Source organism: Portunus trituberculatus, chromosome 39 (genome assembly GCF_017591435.1).
Source record: "Portunus trituberculatus isolate SZX2019 chromosome 39, ASM1759143v1, whole genome shotgun sequence".
Taxonomy (NCBI): Eukaryota; Metazoa; Arthropoda; class Malacostraca; order Decapoda; family Portunidae; genus Portunus; species Portunus trituberculatus.
In genome coordinates, this window is record NC_059293.1 from 7,768,229 (window position 1) to 7,795,651 (window position 27,423).

Sequence of the window (27,423 nt, forward strand, 5' to 3'; positions counted from 1 at the left end):
TGCTGAGCTATAACCAAGAGTGTCTAATTATGGTAAACATTACATTACATAAAGCTGCAAATTTTCTTTTTGTATTTACAGTGGAGTTCATGACTGATACTTTAAAATCCTGAGAAGAATAAATAAGAAAGAGACTTTAAACAATACTGTAGATGTGCTCATAGGGTGTCATATCCAGTAAATTGGAAGGATAGTATTCATGAGACAGAGAAGTAATGAAATTCATCAAAATGTGTACAGATGTCCTCCTGTAGGCTCAAGTCTTTAGTTTCAGCTCCTCCATCCCTCTTGTCCCTCCCCTTGGTCTTTGCACTGAAGACATGATGCTAAGATGGGCTGAGCCTGTTGGTTCTGGTATTTGTCAAAGGCTTTGCAATAGCATCTCCCTGATGGAATTTTGTTTAAGGTTTCTTATGACCTACTATTCTCTTTGTTTTTCATAAATATGAATTCATGTAATTTCTAAGACCGTTGAGATGAAAGAACTTTTGAAAGGTTAGAATTCCTCATTGTGTTATGTAGTAATTACGTGCTGCTGTACCACCACCACCACCACCAAACATGCCCTCACCCTCCCCTGGTCCATCTTCCCTTCTCCTGTTTAATTCTTCTTTCTATCCCCCGCTTCCCCAACCTTCCAACCCCATCGCAAATTAATAATATTTATTTAGTTTCAGTATTAACCATACTTTTGTCAAAAAGGATCTCCCAATAACATAACATTAATTTTCAATACAAAATCTTTATAATTTATTAACTTGTTTTTCCATTATTTACATCTCTTCCCTTTTCCTTGTTATCAGTCCATTCCCTTTTTCAATCTGAAAAAAAAAAAGAAGCACAAGCTACCATATTTTGAAACCCTCTTCTTTTCAGATCTGTTTCTAGTTACTTCAAATTGATGAAATTTGTAGACAAGGTACATCCCTAAATCACACATGGAACCTGTTCTCTTTTTACTTGTAACAAAGGTGAAAAGCAATAAGATACAGAGAAGATATGCAGATCCCTTAATCCCTTTTAATCACACCTTGCAACACACAAGCAATGATATGGTAACAAGCAAAAAATATGGTAGCCATGAAGTTTGTAAGACTGATTTTGTGAACCATTTCAATGGATGATAGCAGTCTTTTAACCTAATTAGAATTTAATTTAATAAATCTAACTAGCTGTGAAGTGCTTTTATTATACAATATCAAACAACAGGTAAAAAAAATATATAGTTTTCATTAGAATTTAACAAAGTATACAATGTGTTAATCACTTAGTATAATAAATGGGTGAATCATTTATATCAAATGCAACACTGGTAAAAAAATTCTTACATTTCTATCATAAAAATTATAATATGACCATTATCCAGGTATGGTATATTTTTGTATGTAATACATACATATAACTGGGTTTTCAATCGTTCTAAATGTGCCCTTTTAAATATATCTAATTATGCAATTCATATAATGCTTACTCATTGTTTTAGTCACCATTATACTGAAAGACAAAGAAATTCAAAGAGGGGGGGTTATCATTAAAATAAACACAGCATGCATGTCATACAATAAATCTGATATTGTAGGTACATATTTGGATATTAATTATCTCTTTCTCTTTTTCACCACTTATAAGTAACTCACTGTATAGCATTCACTTCTACAATATTTGTTTTACAATAACTAAAATTTTATTCCCTTTAGTAACTTTCCACATACTACATTGCGATTTATTCTTTCTTCATGTAGATGTCTATTAAATACTTTTTTCTCCCATCCAAGTATTTTCTTAATTATTTTTCCTTAATTAAGCCCTTCTATTTCCTCCATGTCTTATTTAGATTTTCTGAACATTGTATTAATTACCCACCTTATTTCTATTATATTTTCATCAATTCATCTTTTCATTCATGAGTCTTTAATATTACACTATTTGGTATTTTACTTAATCAAGAAAGTTTCACTTAATCAGTGTTACTTAACCTCTCTCACTCCCATTTGCATTTTTTTTATGAATTACATCACTTTTATATGAAACTCAAATGACACTGCTCCTAACATTCTTCCTTTCATTTCTTTACACATTTTCTTTTTCTTCTGTAATTTCAACATGTAAAAGAGACTTTTAATCAAATAAATTTCATCATTGATAATTCACACTCCTCCCTAATCTTTAAAAATTTTAGTTTTTTTTCCAATTGTTACTGTCAATTTTTCTAGTTCAGTTACATTTCTCTTCTCCTGTTTGGAGATTGTTGGCTTGTAAGCCTCAAACTCTTCAAGTGACATAAGGGTGCATGAAGTGCTATTGGCTTCTCCATCTGTAAAGAGAGATTCATTTCTCATTGAACAGGCTGAGCTTGTGGAAGATTTGCAGTTGGCAAAATAGTCTGTTGTGTGATTGTTTGGTATACATTCTGCTATTTCTGTAGGAGATGTTTCAGTCTGTTCATGATACATATATTTTAATGAACAGGCTGAGCTTGATGAGGATTTGAAACTGTTTGGATATTTTGTCTTCAGATGGTTTGGTGACTTTTCAGGGATTTCTAGAGCAGATGTTTCAATATGTTCTAGAGGCATCACTGCTCCTTGAGAGTATTGTTCATCATGCAAGGTAGAACAAGAAGTATATGATGGCAAGTCTTTAAGTATACAATCCATCATGCAAGTAATGTCAACCCTGTGATCACAAATATTGCTATTGGATTTGTTATGCACCTCAACCTGAACACTTGGGAACTCAGATGAGGGATCTGTGCAGCTGAATTCTGAAACAACATTGTTGAAGATGTATGGGCCACAACCCACTGTATATGTTTTTTTCTGAGGATCATAGTCAATAATGACACCACTGTATGATGCTGGCACAGATATACCACATGACAACTTTGCAGGAATGGACTTGTTATCCAAATTTTCCACTAAAAGTGCATAATCATAATCCTGTCTGGTTTTGTATATGTTAGTGATGGAGAAGTATTGAAATGCATTCATCATAGATAACATCTCTTCCAATTGAGTCTGTTGAAGGCTTTGGCCATCAATGATAATACTGGCATTCATGGCTACCACAGGCTTAACACCATCAACTGAGAAAAAGGTGTGCATAGGAATGGTACCATCTCTGGGGTGGAGGCCGGAGTAAATGTAGGCTGGCATGTTGCCACTACTTCAATCTGCAGAAAAATAATAATAATAATAATAATAATAATAATAAACATATATACATATATACCATATTTGATGGCATATTGGACAAGCCATTTTTCCAAATCACCATACATCTATTATGCAACGTTGAGACCTCCCATAAGCTAATTTTCTCCATCACGTTCACTAACCTGGCTTACAATTGTTATTTTATTGCTGGTATTATTACTATTACCAATATTATTACTTAAAAACAAACTATTGTAAAAATGAAAGCAATCTAACCTGTGAGGCAGTGACACATGTTTAAAATAACAATTGACTGGAATCCTGATTTAATGTCATCTGACCGTAAGGAATTCATGATCATTACAAAACACATCAACACCCTCACTATTATGGCAGCAGAAGAAAAAAAGATCAAGCTACAAAACCTTCTACAAATTACAAGTGATACATTATGCCAAAGAACATGACAATAGAGCAACAACAAGGGCTTTTGGAATTATTTATTATTTATGGATAAAATAATACATGTCTGGTGACAGCAAGAAGACCAACTTAAGAGTGCAGGGAAAGGTAAATATTTTATGCTTCAGTAATGCGCTGCTAGATTGCTTTACTGAATTTGACCTGCTAAAATGGGGGTGCATATTATGTGCCTGTGCATGCTATATGCCATTAAATATGGTGTGTGTGTGTGTGTATTTACCTAATTGTATTTACCTAATTGTAACATACGGGAAAAGAGCTATGCTCGTACTGTCCCGTCTCCATATCTACTAATGTCCAGCTTTTTCTTAAAATCATGAATATTCCTTGCGTTGACCACTTCCACGTCTAAACTATTCCATGCTTCCACCCTTCTATGAGGGAAGCTATATTTTTTCACATCTCCCCTATAAGTGGCCATTTTAGTTTTTCCCATGCCCTCTCGACATTCTTTCATTCCACATACACAGATCTTCCCTATCCATTTTTCCATGCCAATCATCACTCTGTATATTGCTATCAGGTCTCCCCTTTCTCTTCTGTTTTCCAGGGTCGGAAGTTGCATTCTGTTCAGTCTGTCTTCATAAGTCAAATCTCTTAAGTCAGGCACCATTTTTGTTGCAGCCCTCTGTACTTTCTCTAGTTTCCTTATGTGTTTCTTTAAGTTCGAGCCCACTGTATTGTTGCATATTCAAGCCTCGGTCTTATCATTGCAGTAATTATTTTCTTCATCATTTCTTCATCTAAATATACGAACGCCACTCTTATGTTCCTCAATAAGTTCAATACTTCTCCAATTATTTTGTTTATATGTCTCTCTGGCGATAGGTCATTGGTAATTGTCACCCCAAGGTCTTTTTCTTCATGACTGGTTTTATGTCTTCATTTCCTATCTTGTACATACTCCTGATTCTTCTTTCACTCTTGCCAAACTCTAATTTCTTGCATTTTGTCGTGTTGAACTCCATTTGCCATGTACAGCTCCATTTCCATATTCTGTCCAAGTCTTCCTGGAGTAGTTCGCAATCTTTGTCACATCTCACTTTTCTTAACAATTTTGCATCGTCTGCAAATAGGCTCACATAACTGGACACCCCATCCACCATGTCATTTATGTAGACCGCGAACATTACTGGTGCCAACACTGATCCCTGTGGAACTCCACTCTCCACCAAGCCCCATTCTGATGGTCTGTCCTTAATTATTGTTCTCATTTCTCTTCCTACCAAAAGTCTTCCATCCATTTTAGTAAACTGCCATGCACTCCTCCTACCATTTCAAGTTTCCAGATCAGTCTCCGGTGTGGTACCTTATCAAAGGCCTTTTTTAAATCCAGATATATTCCATCAGCCCAACCATCTCTTTCCTGTATTACATCTATCACCCTCGAATAGTAACATATCAGGTTTGTCGTGCATGAACGCCCTTTTCTAAAACCAAATTGACACTCACAAAGTATGTCATTTTCTCCAAGAAGTCTGTCCATCTATTCTTCACCACCCTCTCACACATCTTAGCTACCACACTTGTAAGTGACACTGGTCTATAGTTCAATGGGTCTCTCTTGTTACCTGATTTATAGATTGGGACAATGTTAGCTCTTTTCCAGTCTTGGGGCACTACACCTTCCCTTAATGAGGCATCAATTACTTCACAAACTTTTTCTGCCAGTTGCTCCCTGCATTCTCTTAAAATCCATCCTGATACCCCATCAGGTCCCACAGCTTTTCTCACTTCTAAACTCCCCATCATATTCTTGATCTCCTCCACAGTTACTTGAAACTCCTTCATAATCCCTTTCTGTTCCATTACCAGTGGTTTGTCAAAAGCAGTCTCCTTTGTGAATACCTTCCGAAAGCATCCATTCATAGCCTCTGCCATTTCCTGGGATCCTCACTGCATACTCCATTTACTTCTAAACTTTCAATACTTTCTCTATTTTTGATGTTGTTGTTCACATGTCTGTAAAAAGCCTTGGTTGGTCTTTACATTTATCAATTATATCCTTTTCTTGTTTCTTTCTTTCTTCTCTTCTAATCAACACATATTCATTTCTTGCTCTTTTGTAACTTTCCCACTGCTTAATCCGTCTTTTCCTTCTCCACCTCTTCCATGCATCCTCTTTTCTTGTTCTAGCCTTTTCACATCTATCGTTAAACCAGTCCTGCTTTCCAACTTCTCTATGTTGTCTTATTGGTACAAATTTTTCTCACCTTCTTTGTATATTTTTATAAATTCCTTCCACTTTTCATTTGCTCCTTAGCACTCTTGAATTTCATCCAATTTGTCTCTTGAAAGAATTTCTTTAGGTTTCCAAAATCTGTCTTGGCATAATTCCATCTTCCCACTTTATATTCTTCATTTCTTCTAGATTTCTCTTCATCTATCACCTTGAACTCCAAAACTGCATGATCACTCTTTGCTAAAGGGCACTCCACCCTCATCTCCTCAATGACCATTGGCTCTGTACTAAAGACCAAGTCCAGTCTTGACGATGCTCCCTCTCCTCCAAACCTAGTATCTTCTTTGACCCACTGAGTTAACACATTTTCCATTGCCAGTGTCAATAGTGTATTTCCCATGTTGTCTCTGATCCTTCCATTGACCAGTCCTCCCAACACACCTCTTTACAATTAAAATCTCCCATCATTATAGTTCGTTCACAGCCACCCAACATTTCTTCCAGACATGTTCCTGTATCACTTATCATTTCTTCATATTCCTGTACTGACCATGCATTTGTCTTAGGTGGTACGTACACCACTATGTAGTGCCTCTTTTTCCTTCATTAGTTTCTGCTCTGATCTTTAGCACTTCTGCCTTTCCCATACCTTCTTTCACTTGATCCACCTTTATATCTTTTTAACCAGCAACATCACTCCTCCTCCCATCTTACCTACTCTATTTCTTTTCCAAACATTATATTTCCTTCTCCAACCATCATCAGGTCTTCTCCTCTCTCAGTTTTGTTTCAGTAAGACCCACAATATCTGGGTTCTTGTCCCTCAAGTAATCGTTGAGTTCTAAAATCCCGATATCACTCCATTTATGTTGGAATACATTACATTCCGCTCATACGTAAGTTTCTTTAGTCCTTTCTTGCTGTACTTTTCTGGGTTATGAACCACTTCCTCAGTCTCATATCCAAGATTCTCCAGAAAACTCTTTCTTCTCCTCTTCTGTCCTCTCTTCATTTTTTTCAAAGCCTCCTTTCTCAACTCATTTAACATTTCTCTTTCCTTTTCACCGAGATCTCTTCTCAACCAAATCTTCCTTGTTGTTTCCTGCTGGGCTAGCCTCCATGACTTCTCCACCAATTCATCTACATCCTTTTGTGACTTAAGTTTGATTCTTATTGGCCTCATACCTTCTCTGTGAACTTTCCAATTCTATGGAAGTCCTCTATTTCTTGTACTAGGTCTTTTCCTCCTCCTGCACCACATTAATGATATTATTTATCACCTTTTTATGTTTTCTCTCTCTCCATTTTACTCGGTGTCTTATCCTCCTCCACACCAAATATCACCACACATCTCTTTTTGTCTACAGTTTCCCTCACCAATGTCTCATTTGACTTAATAACCTTCACCACTTTCTCAGCAATCTTCTCTTCTATGATCTGTTGATCTATAATTTCAGCAAGGCCCAAAGTTTTCTCCCCAGACTCTTTGATTTCCTTTTCCAGACTTGCAACTTTGTAATTTACCTCCTTTCTTTCCACTTCCTGACTTTTTTTCCATTCAGCCTGCTTCTCCATCACTTTTCCTAAAGATTCTCGCAATTCACTTTAATTAACTTAACTTCCTCAGTAGATTTGTTACACATGACCTCCCTTTCCTAAAGCCAAATTGATGATCCGATAATAACTTATGATCCTCCAGGAACCGTATCCAATATTTCTTTATCACCCTCTCACAAATCTTACCGACCACACTTGTTAGAGACACAGGTCTATAGTTAAGAGGCTCTTCCTTACTGCCTCCCTTATAAATGGGCACCACTTCAGCTCTCTTCCACTCTACTGGTACTTCCCCTGTTTCTAATGAGCACCTTATAATATCATATAATGGATCAATCAGTTCTTCTCTACACTCCTTCAATAATTTTCCTGAAACTTCATCTGGTCCCATCGCTTTATTATCTTTAAGTTCCTCCAACATTTTATATAACTCCTTTTTAGGTATCTTAATGTCCTCCATGTGCACATTTCCTTGTATATTCTGTGGCTTTACAAACATTGTTTCTTTAGTAAATACTTGCTGAAACCTATTATTTAGCAATTCCGCTATATTCTTAGGGTCATCTACTATCCCTTGTTCTCCTTTTAATCTTTCAATGGACTCTCTCTTTTTAAGTTTACCATTTATGAACCTGTAAAACAATTTTGGGTGTTCCTTACTCTTGTCTACAATATCTTTTTCAAATTTTCTTTCTTCCTCTCTTCTTACCCTCACATACTCATTTCTTGCCACTCTATAATTCTCCTTATTTAGTATATTCCTGCTCTTTTTCCATCTTTTCCAAGCCACATCTCTCTTTTCCTTAGCCTTAACACAAGTTGCATTAAACCAATCCTTTCTTCCTTCCTCTCTTGGTTTATACTTTGGTACAAATTTCATAACTCCTTCTTTATAATATTTCATAAAAATCTCATATTTCTTTTGCACTTCTCTGATTTGTAACATCTCCTCCCAATCTAATTTTCTGAAATAATTTTCAAACTTTCTGTGTCCATCTTTCTATAATTCAATCTACCACTCCTGTATGTCTCGTCCTTCCTTCGCTGTGTTGTTGCTATCTGCATTTCCATAACCACATGATCACTCTTTCCCAAAGGACACTTGTATTGTATATCTCCACATAGGTACACTTCTCTTGTTAACACCAAATCCAGTCTAGCCGGTTCATCATCTCCTCTATATCTAGTATTTTCCTTCACCCTCTGTTCCATCATATTTTCCATCATTAGATTAAGAAATCTCTCCCATGCTTCTTCTCCAACACCACTTACTAGATTTTCCCAATCCACCTCCTTACAATTAAAATCTCCTACTAGTATCACCTTTCTTTTTCCAGATAATACACTTTCCAAACTCTGTAAAGTATCCTTGATCATATTGTCGTATTCCTTAATGTCCAAGAATTTGTTTTAGGAGGTACATAGGTCACCATAATTATTAATTCTTTTCCATCACTTTTTATCCTTATGCTTATCACTTCTGTTGTTCTTCCCATACCAAACCTTATCCACATTTATTTATTTCTTCGTCATAATCATGACTCCTCCTCCACCTTTACTCTCTCTATCCTTTCTCCATATATTATATTTATTATCCAAATTTATCTTTGTTTTTTCATGCAATTTTGTCTCAGTCAAACACACGATATCAGGCTTCTCCACTATCATATAGTCTTGCAATTCCAATCTACTTGACAGTATCCCATCTATATTAGTATACATTACGGTCCACCACTGCTCCTCTAGGGGTTCCTCCGTATTCCTTCTTTCCACATACCACTTTCTGACTCTCTCTCCTATAACTCTCCAAAAAAACTTTTCTCTTTCCTCCTCAGACCGCTCATCATTTTTCCTTCTCGCCTCTTCCAACAATTCCTTATATCTTCTCCTCTCTTCCTCATTTCTATTCTTTCTCACAAACACCTCTTTACAACCTTCTATCTCTCTTAACTTTGATGTTCTATATAGGACATCCTCCAGAGATGTTGTGACTTCAGTACTACTTTAATCGGTCTGTTCACTCCCTCCTTATACGGACCCAGTCTATGGATCTCTTCCACTTCTTCTTGTAGGTCTTTTTTTCATCATCATTTAGATTTTTGAACAGATCTCTTACCGTTTTCAATTCTTCCTTAATTCTCTTGGCTTATATGTTATATTTTGTTCTTTCATCCCAAATATTAACACACTCTTCTTCTTTTCTGCTATTTCCCTTATCAATGTTTCCTTATTCTTCATTACATTAACCAGTTCCTTGGACCTTTCTTTTTTGTCTTCCTTCAACTGATCTTTAATTATTTCTTGTAATCCAACCATCTCTGCTTCCCTCGACTCAGTCCATTGTGTTTTCTTCAGTTCCCATTCCTTTCAAGCCTTTCATTCTGCTCACTAATCATTTCCTTAAAGTCATCTTTCTCCTTTACTACTCTCTCCATTTTCTCCTCCAACCGTCTCTTGTATTTTTCAACCTCCACCTTCAAATGCATTCTCATCCACCAATCGTTTTCATTTTCCTCCAGTCTTTTAACTCTTTCCTTCAAAGCCTTGAATTCTCTATCCTGCTCCTCCTCACTCCTCTGAACTTTTAATTCCTTCACTAACTCCTCAAATCTCTTCTCCAACATCACCAATCTACCTTGCAATGTTGCCCCTGTTGAAGCTGGACTCATGCTTTGACTGGCCACTTTCTGTTTTGCTCCCTGGGCCTCATCAACATATTTTGAATTTGGTAATTTATTCCTTACCGGTCTATCCATTTTTCCTTACTTTTCCTGGGATCATGTGGGTGTGTGGTCACTGGGGGCCAGGCCTGGTAGTTACGTGTGTGGTTGGATACGTTGGCGGCTGCTATGGCTGTCCTTTGTGGGTTCTCGCTCTGTCGTTTGGAGTGTGGAGGTTCTCCCACCTCCGATCACTCCCATGTACACGTCACCAGGCTACGTTCACTCTGTACTCTCTTTCTTTCGCTCTGGTCACCCCTCAATAGCAATAACTATTCTCACTCAAGCACATTGCTTAGCGTGTGGAGTGTTATTTAGATGCCGTTCATGCGCAGGAGGCACGTCCATTCTCCACGGAGCGCGGAGTGTGTGTGTGTGTGTGTGTGTGTGTGTGTGTGTGTGTGTGTGTGTGTGTGCATATATATATATATATATATATATATATATATATATATATATATATATATATATATATATATATATATATATATATACAAACACACACACATGAAAAGATAGACAGACAATACCTGGTATCACTGATGAAGGATGGAGATAGAACAAGAGACTTCAAGCTCATAAAACGTCAGTGTATGAGTAACAGTAAGAAGTTCAGTTTTCCACACAAAATGGCAGAGGCTATGAATGGATGTTTGGACAGGTATTCACAAAGGAGACTGCTATTGACAAACCACTGAAGTAATGGAACAGAAATGGCAGATTATGAAGGAGTTTCAAGTAACTGTGGAGGAGATCAAGAATATGATGAAGGAGTTTAGAAGTGAGAAAAGAATATGTGGGACCTGATGAAAAGGGTATCAGGATGGATTTTAAGAGAATGCAGGAGCAACTGGCAGAAAAAGTTTGTGAAGTAATTGATGCCTCATTAAGGAAGGTGTAGCCCCAAGACTGGAAAAGAGCTAACATTGTCCCAATTTATAAATCAGGTAACAAGAGAGACCCATTGAACTATAGACCAGTGTCACTTACAAGTGTGGTAGCTAAGATGTGTGAGAGGGTGGTGAAGAATAGATGGACAGACTTCTTGGAGAAAAATGACATACTTTGTGAGTGTCAATTTGGTTTTAGAAAAGGGCGTTCATGCACGACAAACCTGATATGTTACTATTCGAGGGTGATAGATGTAATACAGGAAAGAGATGGTTGGGCTGATGGAATATATCTGGATTTAAAAAGGCCTTTGATAAGGTACCACACGGAGACTGATCTGGAAACTTGAAATGGTAGGAGGAGTGCATGGCAGTTTACTAAAATGGATGGAAGACTTTTGGTAGGAAGAGAAATGAGAACAATAATTAAGGACAGACCATCAGAATGGGGCTTGGTGGAGAGTGGAGTTCCACAGGGATCAGTGTTGGCACCAGTAATGTTTGCGGTCTACATAAATGACATGGTGGATGGGGTGTCCAGTTATGTGAGCCTATTTGCAGACGATGCAAAATTGTTAAGAAAAGTCAGATGTGACAAAGATTGCGAACTACTCCAGGAAGACTTGGACAGAATATGGAAATGGAGCTGTACATGGCAAATGGAGTTCAACACGACAAAATGCAAGAAATTAGAGTTTGGCAAGAGTGAAAGAAGAATCAGGATTATGTACAAGATAGGAAATGAAGACATAAAAACCAGTCATGAAGAAAAAGACCTTGGGGTGACAATTACCAATGACCTATCGCCAGAGAGACATATAAACAAAATAATTGGAGAAGTATTGAACTTATTGAGGAACATAAGAGTGGCGTCAGTATATTTAGATGAAGAAATGATGAAGAAAATAATTACTGCAATGATAAGACCAAGGCTTGAATATGCAACAATACAGTGGACTCCGAACTTAAAGAAACACATAAGGAAACTAGAGAAAGTACAGAGGGCTGCAACAAAAATGGTGCCTGACTTAAGAGATTTGACTTATGAAGACAGACTGAACAGAATGCAACTTCCGACCCTGGAAAACAGAAGAGAAAGGAGACCTGATAGCAATATACAGAGTGATGATTGGCATGGAAAAATGGATAGGGAAGATCTGTGTATGTGGAATGAAAGAATGTCGAGAAGGCATGGGAAAAAACTAAAATGGCCACTTATAGGAGAGATGTGAAAAATATAGCTTCCCTCATAGAAGGGTGGAAGCATGGAATAGTTTAGACGTGGAAGTGGTCAACGCAAGGAATATTCATGATTTTAAGAAAAAGCTGGACATTAGTAGATATGGAGACGGGACAGTACGAGCATAGCTCTTTTCCCGTATGTTACAATTAGGTAAATACAATTAGGTAAATACACACACACACACAATACTTTTTCTCGTATATATAAATGACATGCCAGAGGGAGTGAACAGCTACATAAATCTGTTTACGGACGATGCGAAACTGTGCAGAGTCATTAAACAAAAAGAGGATTGTGAAATACTACAGGAAGACTTAAACAAGATCTGGAAATGGAGCAAAAAATGGGAGATGGAATTCGATGTGGACAAAAGCCATGTCATGGAAATGGGAAAAAGTGAAAGACGACCAGTGGGAATCTATAAGATGGGAGATGGAATAGAACTAGAAAAAGGAAAAAAGGAAAAGGACTTGGGAGTGACAATGGAAGAAAATAATCAACCGGTAAGCCATATTGATAGAATTTTCAGAGACATATAATTTGCTAAGGAATATTAGAGTAGCATTTCACTATATGGACAAGGAAATGATGAAGAAATTGATAAGTACTTAAATAAGACCTAGATTGGAATATGCAGGAGTTGTGTGGACTCCCCATAAAAAGAAACACATAAGAAAATTAGAGAGACTACAAAAATGGCTACAAGAATGGTTCCAGAATTTAAAGGGATGACATATGAGGAGAGACTAAAGGCTATGGATCTACCAACCTTGGAGCAGAGAAGAGAGAGAGGGGATCTGATACAAGTTTATAAATTGATTAATGGAATGGATGAAGTGGATAATGAGAAACTGATCCTGAGAGAAGAATATGACTTTAGAAGCACAAGATCGCATAGTAAGAAACTAAGGAAGGGACGATGTCTGAGAGATGTTAAAAATTTAGTTTCCAAAGATGTGTTGAGACTTGGAACAGTTTGAGTGAGGAAGTGGTGTCAGCAAAGAGTGTACATAGTTTTAAAGAAAAATTGGATAAGTGTAGATATGGATACGGGATCACACGAGCATAAAGCCCAGGCCCTGTAAAACTACAACTAGGTAAATACAACTAGGTAAACACACACACACAGTGGTTAGAGCGCTGGCTTCACAAGCCAGAGGACCGGGGTTCGATTCCCCGGCTGGGTGGAGATATTTGGGTGTGTCTCCTTTCACGTGTAGCCCCTGTTTACCTAGCAGTGAGTAGGTACGGCAGGGGCAGGCAACCTTTTTAGAGTGAGTGCCAGATGAGACTCTTGGAAGGAGGTCGCGGGCCGGAGTGAAAACGAAATCTCAGATAAATGCATGGAATACTATAGTAATAAAAGAAAACGTATGCACACATGACTACTACTACTACTACTAATAATAATAATGAAATGTAAAGTAATTCAATAGTATAATTTATTCATTTAAAAACTTAAAATTTATTAGAGTTTCTTCTCTACTTTTAGTGGGAGGTGGGCGGATTGCATTAATAAAGCCTAGCAGGGTGGCGGGCGGACGCTAAGCCTTTGTGGGCGGATGTGGCCCACGGGCCGGAGGTTGCCCGCCCCTGAGGTACGGGATGTAAATCGAGGAGTTGTGACCTTGTTGTCCTGGTGTGTGGTGTGTGCCTGGTCTCAGGCCTATCCGAAGATCAGAAACAATGAGCTCTGAGCTCGTTCCGTAGGGTAACGTCTGGCTGTCTCGTCAGAGACTGCAGCAGATCAAACAGTGAATTACACACACTCGCTGTTGCTGAGAGAGGACAGCTCGTCTCCAGCTGCGGATGGAAGATGGAAAATACCTATGGTGTTACAGGGCCCCGGTACCTCTAAGTTAGTGCCCTGTTAATGTCCTACTGTCGCATAGTGTTGAAAGTGAGGGATATGGAGAGTGGTCCCTGAGAGGAGAGTGTGGGCGGTGATTGTTTTGGCCATAATCAGCTGACGATAACAAACATGGCGTCTACACAAGCCCGGGACTTTGAAGGTTTTATAACTACACCAAAAGGACTGGAGAAATTAGATATGGATGCAAGAATTCAGGCACTGGAAAGTAAGTTCCTAAACATTTTGTCCATAGAAGAAAAACTGGATAGAGTTCTAGCCGAGAATGATTAGTTCAAAAAAGAGATCTATTTGTTAACGATAGCGAATAAAGAGCTATTGAAGGAAAAAGTAGAGATGGAGAAAGAAAACCAACAACTAAGGAAACAATCTCCTGGAAATGGAGATGAAAATATCCGAAGGGGACTTGAGGAAGGAGGAATGCCTTAATCTAATTGATACCAGGATGAAAGAAGTGAACCATGAACATCAGGAGGTACAAAGGTCCTTTAGGGAGATAGTGAAAAAGCAGGAAGAGGAAAATAAAGGGATTACGCAGAGGGAAATGGTAAAGGCACTAAAGGAAAATGAGTATGTGGTGAGAGATATTGTTGAAAAGAAAAAATGTGTGATCATAATAGGATTGAGAGAAGAAACTAACAGAAACTGGCAGGACAGGAGGGATAAGGAAAATGACAGGATTAAGTCTTTACTGAACAAGATCTCTGTGGAAGAAGAGGACCTATATGCTGAGGTAGAAGAAAGTGTGAGATTGGGAGCTTTTGAGGAAGGCAAGAATAGACCATTAAAATTGAAATTAAAGTCTCAGGTCGCAGCTGAGGCCTTGTTGAGGAGGGCTTGGAAACTTAAGGACTCTGAGGAAACCAAAACAATTTACATAAGAAGAAATATGTCACAGGATGAGCGAATGAAAATGAAAGAGCTTGTAACTGAAGTGAAAGAGAGGAATGACAAAAGAACAGAGGAGAAGAAGAATTTTTATTGGAGGGTTCTGGATATGAGACTAAAGAAGTGGTACCTAAGGAAAAAAGAGGAAGTCGTGGAGGAGGCAACAAATCAAGAGTGACTTATACTAACATAGATGGTTTGTTATCAACCATATTGGAAATTCAGGATTATTTGACAGAGAAAAAGCCGGATGTAATGTGCATCGTTGAAACAAAACTGAAACGAGAGATTCATGTCAACTTTAAAGAGGAGGGATATAATGCCTGGAGGAGGGACAGGAAGGATAAAGGGGGAGGAGGAGTGCTAATAATGGTTCATGATGATATATGTGTGGATGTGCAAAATGGTGAGGACAAAGTGGAAGTAATGGGAGTAACAATCAGAACTGAAGATTTGAAGAAAAGAAAAATGATAGTTACATTATGTTCCACCAAAGACTAATACATGGGGATCAGAAGAACATAAAGATATGCAAAGAGAGGTGATAAAGTGCCTAGATAACATGATAAGAAGAGACAGAAGAATACTCTTAGTTGGAGACTTTAACTGTAAAAAAATTAATTGGAGAGAGATGGAAGTAATGGATAATGCTGAGAAAGTGTTACAGTTGACTATGGTTAATAGAATAGACCAGTGGGTGGAGGAGTCAACAAGGTACAGAGGGGAAGAAGAACCATCGTTGCTTGACCTAGTTTTCACAAAGAAACCTGAGCCCCCTCCAATCATACATTACCTTAGTCCAATGGAGAAAAGTAATCATGTGACATTAGAAATGCAAATGCAGGAGGAAGATGAGATAAGTTATAGAGAGAACTATAAAGGAGAGAGATTAAATTATGCAAGAGCGGATTCTGAAAAATCAAGGAGATATTTTGCTGATAATGAGTGGAGTAATTTTATGTGCAGGAAGACTGTACAAAAAAATATGACATATTCTTAAAGAAATACAATGAAGGAGTAAAAATGTTTGTTCCTCTTTATAGAGTTAAGAAAAAAATATATGCTTGGTACAATGTTAGATGCATACAAGCAAAAAAGGCAAAGGATAAAGCATGGAAGAAACTCTTAAAGCAGGGAAATGACTATAATAGTCGGCAGTATAAAGATACTAGAAATTAATATATTAGAGTAAGGAGAGAGGAAGAAAGAAAGTTTGAGAAAGATGTAGTAAATAAAAGCAAGGATGAACCCAAACTTTTCTACAAGTTTTAAATGGCAAAACAAAGAATAAGGAAACAATTGAGAAAATAATCAAAGAAGGGAAGACAACCAAACAGAGAAGGAAATGTGTGAAATAATGAATGAGAGCTTCAAAACAGTATTCACTGAAGAAGATGATTTCACAGAACTTAATAGGACATTGGATTGCCAAGGATTACAGGAAATTGCTGTGCACAAAGAGGATATTGGAAGATTACTGGATAAGTTGGAAGTCAGAAAAGCAATGGGGCCAGATGGTGTATCAGGCTGGGTGTTAAAAGAATGTAAAGAGCAATTACTGGATCCAATTTAGGAAATAATTAAAAGTTCAATAAATGAAAGGAAAGTTCCACTGGAGTGGAAGAGAGCCAACGTAATACCGATATTTAAAGGAGGAAAGGCAACTGAACCACTAAACTACAGACCAGTGTCACCTACAAGTGTCATAGGGAAGTTGTGTGAAATAATTATCAAAGAAAAATGGGTTAAATTTCCAGAATAGGAGCAAGTCATATCGAACAGACAACTTGGGTTCAGGACAGGGTGGTCATGTGTATCAAATTTAATAAGCTTCTACTCGAGAGTTATTGCAGAACTTGAAAACAGAGATGGATGGGTAGACACAGTATACCTGGACATTAAAAAGCCTTTTGATAAAGTCCTTCATGGAAGACTTCTTTGGAAACTAGACAACATAGGAGGACTGCATGGAACCTTGCTCAAATGGACAAGAGATTATTTGAAGGATAGGGAAATGAGAAACGTGATCAGAGATACAAACTCATCTTGGGATAAAGTAACTAGCGGAATGCCACAAGGGTTTGTGTTAGCCCCCTTATGTTTCAGGTTTATGTAAATGACATTCACATTGGGATAAACAGCTACATAAATCTATTCGCTGATGATGCAAAGTTACTAAGAGTTATCAAAACCAGAGAGGACTGTCTGCTGTTAAACAAGATCTATAAATGGAGCAAGAAGTGGAAATTGGAGTTTAATGCCAAGAAATGCCACATAATGGAACTAGGAAAGAGTAAGAGAAGACCTGTATGGAACTATTTGATGGGAGAGGAGCAAATAACGAAGACTAAAGAGGAAAAAGATCTTGTAGTGATCATACAAGAAAATCTGAGCCCTGATAAACACATAAGCAAGATATTTGGACTATCATATAAGATGTTGACTAATATAAGAGTGGCATTTCATTACATGGCTAAAGATATGATGAAAAAAATCATCACAAGCATGATACACCCAAGGCGAGCAGCAGTGTTATGGTCTCCGAGCTCTAAAAAAGAAACAGGAAAAATGGAAAGGATACAAAAGATTGCTACAAAGATGGTGCCAGAATTAAAGGACTTCACATATGAAGAATGACTGAAGGAAATGGGACTGCCAACCTTACAAGATAGAAGAGAACACGAGGACCTAATAACAATGTATAAGATAGTAAATGATATTGAAAAGATAGACAAAGAAGACCTGGTACTGTTGGTGGAAAAAGATGGAAGGACAAGAGGACATGAAAAGATCAGGATGAGACAGTGTGTGAAAGATGTTGGAAAATACAGTTTTCCACACAGAACGGTGGAAAAATGGAATGCATTGGAAAATGGAATTGTCACAGCACATAGTGTGCACAACTTTAAAGAAAAACTAGATAAATGGAGATATGGAGACAGGACACTATGAGCCCCGTTTAAACCCTGTACAATACAACAATACAACTAGGTAAATACACACACAAACACCGGTAGCAGTAGAGAGCAATTGTGCTGCCAAGAGCTCCTAGAGGAACATTCTAACATCAGATGTAGTGAAGCAGAAGGAAACTAGATTGAATGTACAGAGGGAAATGGGGTCATAAAGTGTCCTATCTCCAAAAATAAACAAGATTTAGGTACCATTACAGTGAAATAATGGAGGGAGAGGCAGATGTAGGTGACACTGCCAGACATATGTTATCAAAACATATTCCAAGGCTAGAAAAAAAAGATTTATTGAAAGACCAGTTGGATTGAGGAAATTGGGAGAAAACACTGATAAGGAATTTTCATGATTTTGAGAGAACAGAGATAGTAGGTGAATGTGGAGAGGGAGTTGAAATGCATGAAGGAAGTGATCTCAAGTACTCTGGAAAACAAAAGTTAACTAAAGAAAACAGTAAACTAGAGGGGAGAATAAGAGAATGAAAGTAAAACAAGTGAACCAGGTGATGAAAGAGAAGATGGAGGAGTTAAAGAGACAAAATGGTATATTAATGGCTACTTGTGGCGAATATGAAGAAATATTAAAGTCTAAAAGAAAAAGTTCAGGATAGGACAGGTAAAGTGGAAAGTGGAGTGGGTGAGATCAAGTTGGAGGAATTAAGAAATACTTGGAGAAAGGAACAAGAAGAGGAAAAAGTTAAATTCTCTGAGGTAGTAAAAAAAAAAAAAAAAAAAAAAAAAAAAAAAAAAAAAAAAAAAAGGACACTTTAATTCAAGTAATTAAGGAGAAGGAAGTTTTGGTGAGGGACAAAGTGGACAAGAGGAAATGTATCCTAACTTTTGGGCCGAAGAAAAAATAAACTCAAACAAATTTTGAGAGAGAGAGAGAGAGAGAGAGAGAGAGAGAGAGAGAGAGAGAGAGAGAGAGAGAGAGAGAGAGAGAGAGAGAGAGAGAGAGAGAGAGAGAGAGAGAGAGAGAGAGAGAGAGAGAGTTGGCAAAAGCCATTATCAAGTTGGATCAGGGCTGCACACAGGGATTGGAACAGGAAGTGGAAGTGCTTAGATTGGAAAGGCATAGTGAAGAAGGAAACAGACCACTGAAAGTGAGAATGAGATGTCAAATGGCAGTGGAAGACAATGGCAAGAAAAAGAAAATTGGCTCAAGATGCTGAATTCAAAGATATATATGGATAAAAAGAGATATGAACTTGGAAGAGAGAAAAGGAGAGAGCTAAAAAGTGAAGCTAAGGAAAAAAAACGAGAAAAGGATGGAGATTGAGCAGAAGAAATTCTACTGGAGGGTTTTAGATACGAGACTGAGAAAGTAGTATCTTTGGGAGGAGGTAATGGAAGAAATACAAGTGGAGGGAAAGGCAAGAAATTAAGAGTGACATACAGAGTGACAAAGATGGATTATTGTACTGAGTGTTGAAAGTTAAGAGACTATTTGAAGGATAAAAAATCGGATGTAACTAATGTCTGTAGTAGAAAAAAAAACTAATGGAGGAGGTCCGTCCATGTTACCTTTAAGGAAGGGGGATATAAAAGTTGGAGAAGAGACAGAAAGGGAAAAGAGGGATGATATACCTGTGAAGGAAGTGCATTATGGAGATGGCATGGCAGAAGTAATGGGAGTAACAATTAAGACCAAAGAAGTGAAAAAAAGGGGAATCAGTCACATATGTGCCACCTAAGACCAATGTATGGAGAACAGAAGAACATAAGGAATAGCAATGAGAGATAATATGATAAGAAGAGATGGAAAAATACTGTTAGTAGGAAACTTCAATTGCAAAAGAGTAAACTGGAGAGAGATGGAAGTAATGGGTAATGCTGGATCGTAGAACAGGAAGTAAGGGGTAATGCTGGATCGTAGAACAAGAAGATGTTACAGTTAACTATGGTAATGGAAGAAATACAAGTGGAGGGAAAGGCAAGAAATTAAGAGTGACATACAGAGTGACAAAGATGGATTATTGTACAGAGTGTTGAAAGTTAAGAGACTATTTGAAGGATAAAAAAAGATTCACAAAGAAGCCAGAACTCCTACCATTCAATATGAGTCCAACAGGAAAAAGTGACCATATAACATTAAAAGTAGATATGTAGGAATGGGAAGTGCTAAAATACAGGAAGGACTACAAAAAGAAGAAATTTAATCATGCAGGAGCAAATTTTGAAAAGTTCAAAATTTTTTTTGATGGTATAGAATGGAGGATCATTATGAACAGACAGTACAGGGGGGAATATGAATTATTCCTACAGAAGTATAATGAGGTAGTGAGCAAATACAAGCCAAGAAAAAAGAAGACTATACAAGCCTGATATAACAGCAGATGTATTACAGCTAAGAGGAAAAAAGATAAAGCTTGGAAGAAACTCAAAAAGCAGAGAAATTAAAGCAAGACAGCAGTATAAGGATGCTAGAAATTAATGTTAGAGTAAGAAGAAAGGAAGAAAAACTTTGAAAAGATGAGGTGCAGAAAAGTGAAGATGAAACCAAGTTTTTCTACAAGTACACTGGAGACTCAATACTTGAGTGAACTTAATTAATTCCAAATGGCTGTTCGAGTATAAAAAAATTTGACTATCAATATCTATAAATCAGGTAATCATTCTAATCTTAGCAAAACCTCAAGTTTAAGAAAATTTCAATGTATTTTTCCTTTTTAATTTTGATTTGTACATACTGTAAGTGAAAGTTGGTGATGGATAACAAAGCAGAAAGGAGAGAAGGATGGAGAGGAGGAGAGAGTTCATCGGTCATGCAGTCACCATCCATCAAAACATATGATGTGATTCCTGTCAACCCACTAGTGGAAGGATGTGTGACTAACACTTGCACTTTCACTAGATTTCTTATTTTCACCACCAATAAACCTCTTTGGTGCCATTGTAAGTTTCTACATGAAAAATTACCAACAGAATGTAGAAGAATGTTGTTTTTCTGAAGACTGCAGCAGGACTAGTGATGCGCACCAGTACAGCAATACTCCGCTTAATGAACAGGACAGGGGGTGTCAAAGCTGTTCGTAGAGTGGAAATTTGTTAAGCGGACATAATTTTCCCATAGGAAATAATGGAAATAGGGGGGATGCGTTCTGGGCTGGTCCCCAACGTACCACATGGGTTAAAAAAAAATTATATATATATATTTCTATTAGCTTTTTACAAATCTTGCCCCCAAGAAAGGATTGTTTTGTAATGCATAAAGTGAAATCTTATATGGAATACCAGAAAATAAAGCAGAGATGAGACTCACGGCGGCCACTTCTTCTTGTGACCCTTTTAGCTTGGCGTGTTGTCTTTCACCACAAAATTTATGTTTCCACTCCTCTATTGCCTGCTATAATGGATATCATATCTTAGTATTCATATAGGCTCATGCCATGAGGATAACCTGGACTCCGTGGCAGTGAGTGATAGTGAATTAGTAATGAAATCCGCGGTATTTCATTAGTAAATCACTATCACTCAGTGCCAAGGAGTCCAGGTTATCCTCATGGCATGAGTGTATATGAATACTAAGATATGATATCCATTATAGCAGGCAATAGAGGAGTGGAAACATAAATTTCGTGGTGAAAGACAACACGCCAAGCTAAAAGGGTCACAAGAAGAAGAAGCGGCCGAGTCGCCATGAGTCTCCGCATCGTCTGTGACCGATCTCCTCTCTGCTTTATTTTTTGGTATTCCACGTAAGATTTCACTTTATGCATTACAAAACAATCCTTTCTTGGAGGCAAGGTTTGTAAAAAGCTAATAGAAATGTTTTGTGAACATAAATGCATATATAAGACAGTAACATCACCTCCAGAGGTGATGTTCCCAGCAACCTCAGAGCAACCTTATCACCGTCCCTCCAAGCGTTCATGGATGCCATTTCGCGGCCGGAGGTTGCTCTGACATTGTTAAAGAATCTTGGATCCAGCTCCAGGAGCGCTAGAGACAGAGGCAGGGAGCCAGCCAATCACAGCGAAGCTGTCGCATTCAGTCCCTCACCCAGCAAATTCAAACCCAGAAAATTCACTAAAACGGATGTGGTTGTACATTATGAGGACTTTTTGGTCTAACTTTATATAGTACAGTAAGTCCTCGTTATAAGGTACTTCTTTATTCGGTAAATTCACAGTTACGGTATTTGGAAATCTTTTACCTTTGATTCGATATACGATAAGAAAAATTCACAGATACGGTATCTGTTCATGTCATGCATAAACCTGCTGTTTTTCGTTTCGTGTTATTGCATCCAAAAAACTGAGCAATTGTTCAGCATGTTTAGTTGTTTACAGCACTGTGGAGAGTTTGATGAACACTCCAGCTAGCCCAGTGTCCACAAGCTATATGTAAACAACAGGAAACCTCACGCATCACACCAAAGTGCCCGAACGTCCCGCCAAAAGTCAGCTGTTAGTGAGCACTGAGCTGGAGTGGCGCTGGAAGTGTTACGTGGATGACTTCACAACAACAATCAGTCTCTTCCCGCGTTTCCCACTGAACACAAGTGAAATCCTTACGTGTGTTTTTTGTAGATATTATCACGACGCACAGTGACGCACCCATAATAGCCCCAAAACGTTCTGCAGACACTGCTGGAGTTGACAAGGCAAAGCAAAAGAGAAGTAGTCTACCCACTCAGCGGAAGATGAGTAAGGGCTGAAATATTTACCTACTGTCACTTAACCTCAGGAGGGACATCATCTGATAGAATACATGGTGAGTGAAAGGCAAATAAAAACTTTTTTTTTTTCATTTCTTTTGCGCAGTACTTTACATTTCTTTTATATGACTATTGTCATGTATTTCAATTTCTGTAGGGGTGACTTTTGATGTGCTGGAATGTATTCCCTATTATTATGTTATAATGGGTTCGGTATACGGTAATTTCGATTTTTGGTAAGGTTTTCAGGAACGCATATGTACCGTATAACGAGGACTTACTGTATGTTAAACCGGAAATTCATTAGACGAACGTTCATTAAGCGGAGTATTACTGTATCTGGTATACCAGAATACCGACAATTTTTTCTTACCGATAATACAGTATCAGAACATGGACCAGAGCTGTGTTTACAACCATGTGTGCAGCTGTTTCATTACCAGATACTTTCACCACTAATAAGCTTTTGGTGGTGTTAATTTAAGTTTATAAATGGAAAAACAACGAACAGAACCCATGAGAATGTTATTTTGACAGCTGCTACAGCACAACTGCCAGAGGGGGAGAGGGAGAGGCTAAGGAACCTTTGTTTACAACCATGTGTGTGGACATTTGACTATCAGTTATTTTTATGAGTAAAAGAATGTTAAATGACAATTTATCAGAGGAAAAACACATTAACAACATAGTTGGAGATACATATAAGTTACTATGAAAAATAAAGAAGGGCATTTACCTATATAGATGCAGAGATGATGAAAAAACTAACTGAATACATGATTTGACCTAAACTAGAATGTGCTGGACTTATATGGTCACCACATAATAAGCAAGATAGAAGGAAGATAGAAAAGATTCAAAGAGCTGCAGCCAAAATGGTTCCAGGTTTGAGAGACCTAACATATGAGGATAAATTAAAGATATCAAAACCTCCAACATTGCCACAGAGGAGAGAAAAAGAAAACCTAATTGCTATATACAGGGCATGGAAGAGGATGGACACAGTTGACAAAGAAGACCTACTTGTGTGGGACTCAATAGCTACAAGGGGACATGGCATGAAATTGAAAAAGACCGTGTGTAGAACAGACATTGAGAAATATAGTTTTCCAAGCAGAAGCATAGAAACATGGAACAATTTGGATGAAATAGTGGTTCAAGCAAGAAATATTCATGACCTTAAGGCTAAACTGGAAGACTACAGGTATGGAGACAGGACAGCACAAGCATTGCTCTTTTCCTGTAAAACACAACCAGGTAAATACAGACACAGAAGACTCCTATGGAAAACAGAGTACATGGGAGGAATAAAGGGAAATATCTTAAACTGGATGAGACTACTTAACAGATAGGGAAATCAGGACAATGATAAGAGACATCCCATCAAACTGGAGCATAGTAACCAATGGTATGCCACAGGGTTCAGTGCTGGCACCAATTATGTTCTGAGTATATGTCAACAATATACAAGGTTTGAGTAGCTACATAATTTTCTTTGCAGATGATGTGAAGCTTTTGAAAGAATTAAGGAACATCGGTGACTGCATGGAATTGCAAAAAGATATTGACAAAATCTGAAAATAGAGCCAAAAGTGGAAATTGGAATTAAATTCCAGGAAATGCCATGTAATGGAAATGAGTAAAAGTAATAGAAGACCTATGTGGTACTCCACTTGTTACTTTACCCCAAGATGAGTATGTATCTCTGATCACAGTTTTCATCTCCCTATCCTTCAAATAATCCCTTGTTCATTCTATCAAAGTTCCTTGCAGTCCTTCTATATTCTTTAGTTTCCACAGTAGTCTTCCATGAAGGAATTTATTAAAAGCCCTTTTTATGTTCAGGTATACTGTGTCCACCCATCTGTCTCTGCTTTCCATTCCTTCTATACCTCTTGAGTAGAAGCTTAATAAGTTTGATACATATGACCATCCTGTCCTGAACCCAAATTGTCTGTTTGATATGACTTGTTTCTCTTCTAGATGTCTAACCCATTTTTCTTTGATAATTATTTCACATAACTTCCCCATAACCCTTTCAAGTGATACTGGTCTGTAATTTAATGACTCAGTTGCCTTTCCTCCTTTAATTATCAGTATTACGTTGGTCTCTTCCATTCTAGTGGAACTTTTCCTTTATTTACTGAACTTGCAAATATTTCCCAAATTTGATCCAGCAGTTGCTCTTTACATTCTTTTAGCACTCAGCCTGATACACTATCTGGCCCCATTGCTTTTCTGACATCCAAATTATTCAAGGTGTATGTGTGTGTGTATTTACCTAGTTGTAGTTTTACAGGGCCTGGGCTTTATGCTCGTGTGGCCCCGTCTCCATATCTACACTTATCCAATCTTACTTTAAAAGTATGCACACTCGTTGCAGACACTACTTCTTCATATAAACTGTTCCACATCTCAATACATCTCTGCGGGAAACTATATTTTTTAATATCTCTCAGACATCTTCCTTTTCTCAGCATTTTACTATGCGATCTTGTGCTTCGGATGTCATATTCTTCTCTCAGAATCAGTTTCTCATTATCCACTTGGTCCATTCCGTTGATCAATTTATAAACTTGTATCAGGTCTCCTCTCTCCCTTCTTTGTTCCAGGGTTGGTAGATCCATAGCCTTTAGTCTCTCCTCATATGTCATCCCTTCAAATTCTGGAACCATTTTTGTAGCCATTTTTTGTAGTATGCACAGTCATGCATACTTTTAAAGTAAGATGTGATAAGTGTAGATATGGAGACGGGGCCACACGAGCATAAAGCCCAGGCCCTGTAAAACTACAACTAGGTAAATACAACTAGATAAATACACACAGTATATTTATCTTACTAATCTATTTTTCATTTCAATTATCTAGAATTGCTTTCAGGCGTTAATCAGGTATCTTTACAGTCTTTCACCATAATCAACACGGTTTTTCTTACCCTTATCATCATAAAGACCTCATTTTGAGTAATTTGAACCTATACATACCTGTTGCAAATTGTCTATAATGTTGACAACAATTCTTAAATATTTAGGTATCTTTTTTTTTTGGGGGGGGGCCGGAGGTGGGGGTGGGAGACGAGCTAAGACGCTGCAACACCATGCTCCATCACCTGCACATGTGATGGTCTCTTGGGCACTGAGGAATGTTGTTAGGTGTGTTTGTTCTCGAGTACATGTTGTCACATTATTTTTACACTTTATGAAATCAATCACAGTGATTGGTTCTATTGTTTGAGCATGCAGCTAAAAATAATACATAAGAAATCTAGCCAATCAGAGCGATTTGTGCGAAGAAGTGACCAGATTTGAATAAGTTTCTGGAAGATGTCTGAATGCCTTGACTATTTCCATTGCATCGTTAGATTTTACGAAGAGAAATAAGGTAACAACTTATTAACTATTTTCTTAGCATCACTAGTCAGGTTAGGCTAGTTTGCTTTGGTTTGAACAGTTTAATAAGGTCTGATAGTTAATTTGTTCTGAGGACGACATATAAGTAGTGCGTGTTGCCTTAACTATGTTACGTCTGTTAGATTAGGTCAATTAGCTAGGTTAGCTTAAGTTAGGTAAGGAAAGGTTAAAGTTTGGGTTAGATTAGTTTTGCTTAAATAGATGAATTTCAATAGGTTGGTGTAGCCTGTGGTGAGCAGTGGTTTGGAAAGTACTCTCCACAGCAGTAACTTAAAATTTTGGACTTTTACTTTTGTGATACTTTATGATAACGAAACTATTTTCTTCTGATACATTTTGATTGTTTTGTATAAATCCTTTTTTTACTTTCATCACAATACAGTATTTTCTGAGGAAATAAACCATGTTTATTGGGGGAATGGGAGGAGAGGGAATATAATAAAAAAAATACTGAATTGCAGCAGAAATAGAGGGCAGATTCATTCAAAATACACCAAAAACAGCCAGAAAAATCATTTCAACCTGAAGAGAGTGTGGTGAAAAACTAAATTTACTGTTAAGCATAGCTACTACAATAATTTTGATACCTGGTTAACTTAATCTATACCAAACACTACACATACTTATGTTATACTATGACTACTACATGCACAAATACTGCTCTTTCTCACATTCCATAGCTATGTATTTGTGAATATAGTGTGTGTGTGTGTGTGTGTGTGTGTGTACACTCCATGCTAAAAAAATTTAATCAAACAGGTGTGCTTAAAAAGGGAAGCCTTTGACAAACTAATGAAAAATTATTGAAATAAGAACCTGAGTGATATTGTGAACTGCAATTCATTATGAAGTTTAAATTACTGAGAGAGAGAGAGAGAGAGAGAGAGAGAGAGAGAGAGAGAGAGAGAGAGAGGTTAACTCATCTCAAGCTAATTACCTCAAGTTTCCTACGAGTGACAACAGACTCTGAGCCTACAAAATTCAAGACGCATTCCCCATGGTTTGGCATCCCACAATATCCTCTATCTGTTGTTGACACAGTACACATGCCTCACCCTTATCAGAAGTTTTCTCCGTCCCTGTATGCTCACCTGACTGATTTCACTTCACTAACTCTGGTTTCTGAAGAACAACTTTCAACTTAATTAATGTTATCGTCGGTAATAACAAAGGTTTTCTAAATGTCGAGTACGACGTGCAATTGCCCTCGTCACGAGACACGAATGGGACGTGATCGTGTACTGTGCTAGGATATTGCAGTGGTGCCACTAATCGTATATTTTTGCTTATCTTTTCCCGAACGCACCGAACTGATGGTGTTTAATAACAACAAAGTGTATTCCAAAATTATTGACCAAACTTAAACCCTGTTAACGAAATATTCATATATTAAATA

The 27,423-nt window shown here is 37.5% G+C and overlaps 1 protein-coding gene across 3 annotated transcripts; it reads right to left on the reverse strand.

The window, feature by feature from the left end:
- Positions 1 to 722: 722 nt before the first annotated feature.
- Positions 723 to 27,423, reverse strand: LOC123515667. Of its 3 annotated transcripts, none has more exons than XM_045274488.1 (2): positions 27,083 to 27,423; positions 723 to 3,172 (listed from the first exon to the last, which is right to left on the reverse strand). In XM_045274488.1, exon 2 carries the CDS (start codon positions 3,153 to 3,155, stop codon positions 2,160 to 2,162), a length of 996 nt encoding a protein of 331 aa, XP_045130423.1. In that variant the 5' UTR covers positions 3,156 to 3,172; positions 27,083 to 27,423; the 3' UTR covers positions 723 to 2,159. The 3 variants fall into 3 exon arrangements, with proteins under 3 accessions (XP_045130423.1, XP_045130421.1, XP_045130422.1); XM_045274486.1 differs by having other exon boundaries at positions 27,119 to 27,422; XM_045274487.1 differs by lacking the exon at positions 27,083 to 27,423 and adding an exon at positions 10,628 to 10,684.

Bases quoted from the DNA above. Each gene is read 5' to 3' on its own strand.
- LOC123515667 (XM_045274488.1), bottom strand. From the start codon at position 3,155: ATGCCAGCCTACATTTACTCCGGCCTCCACCCCAGAGATGGTACCATT.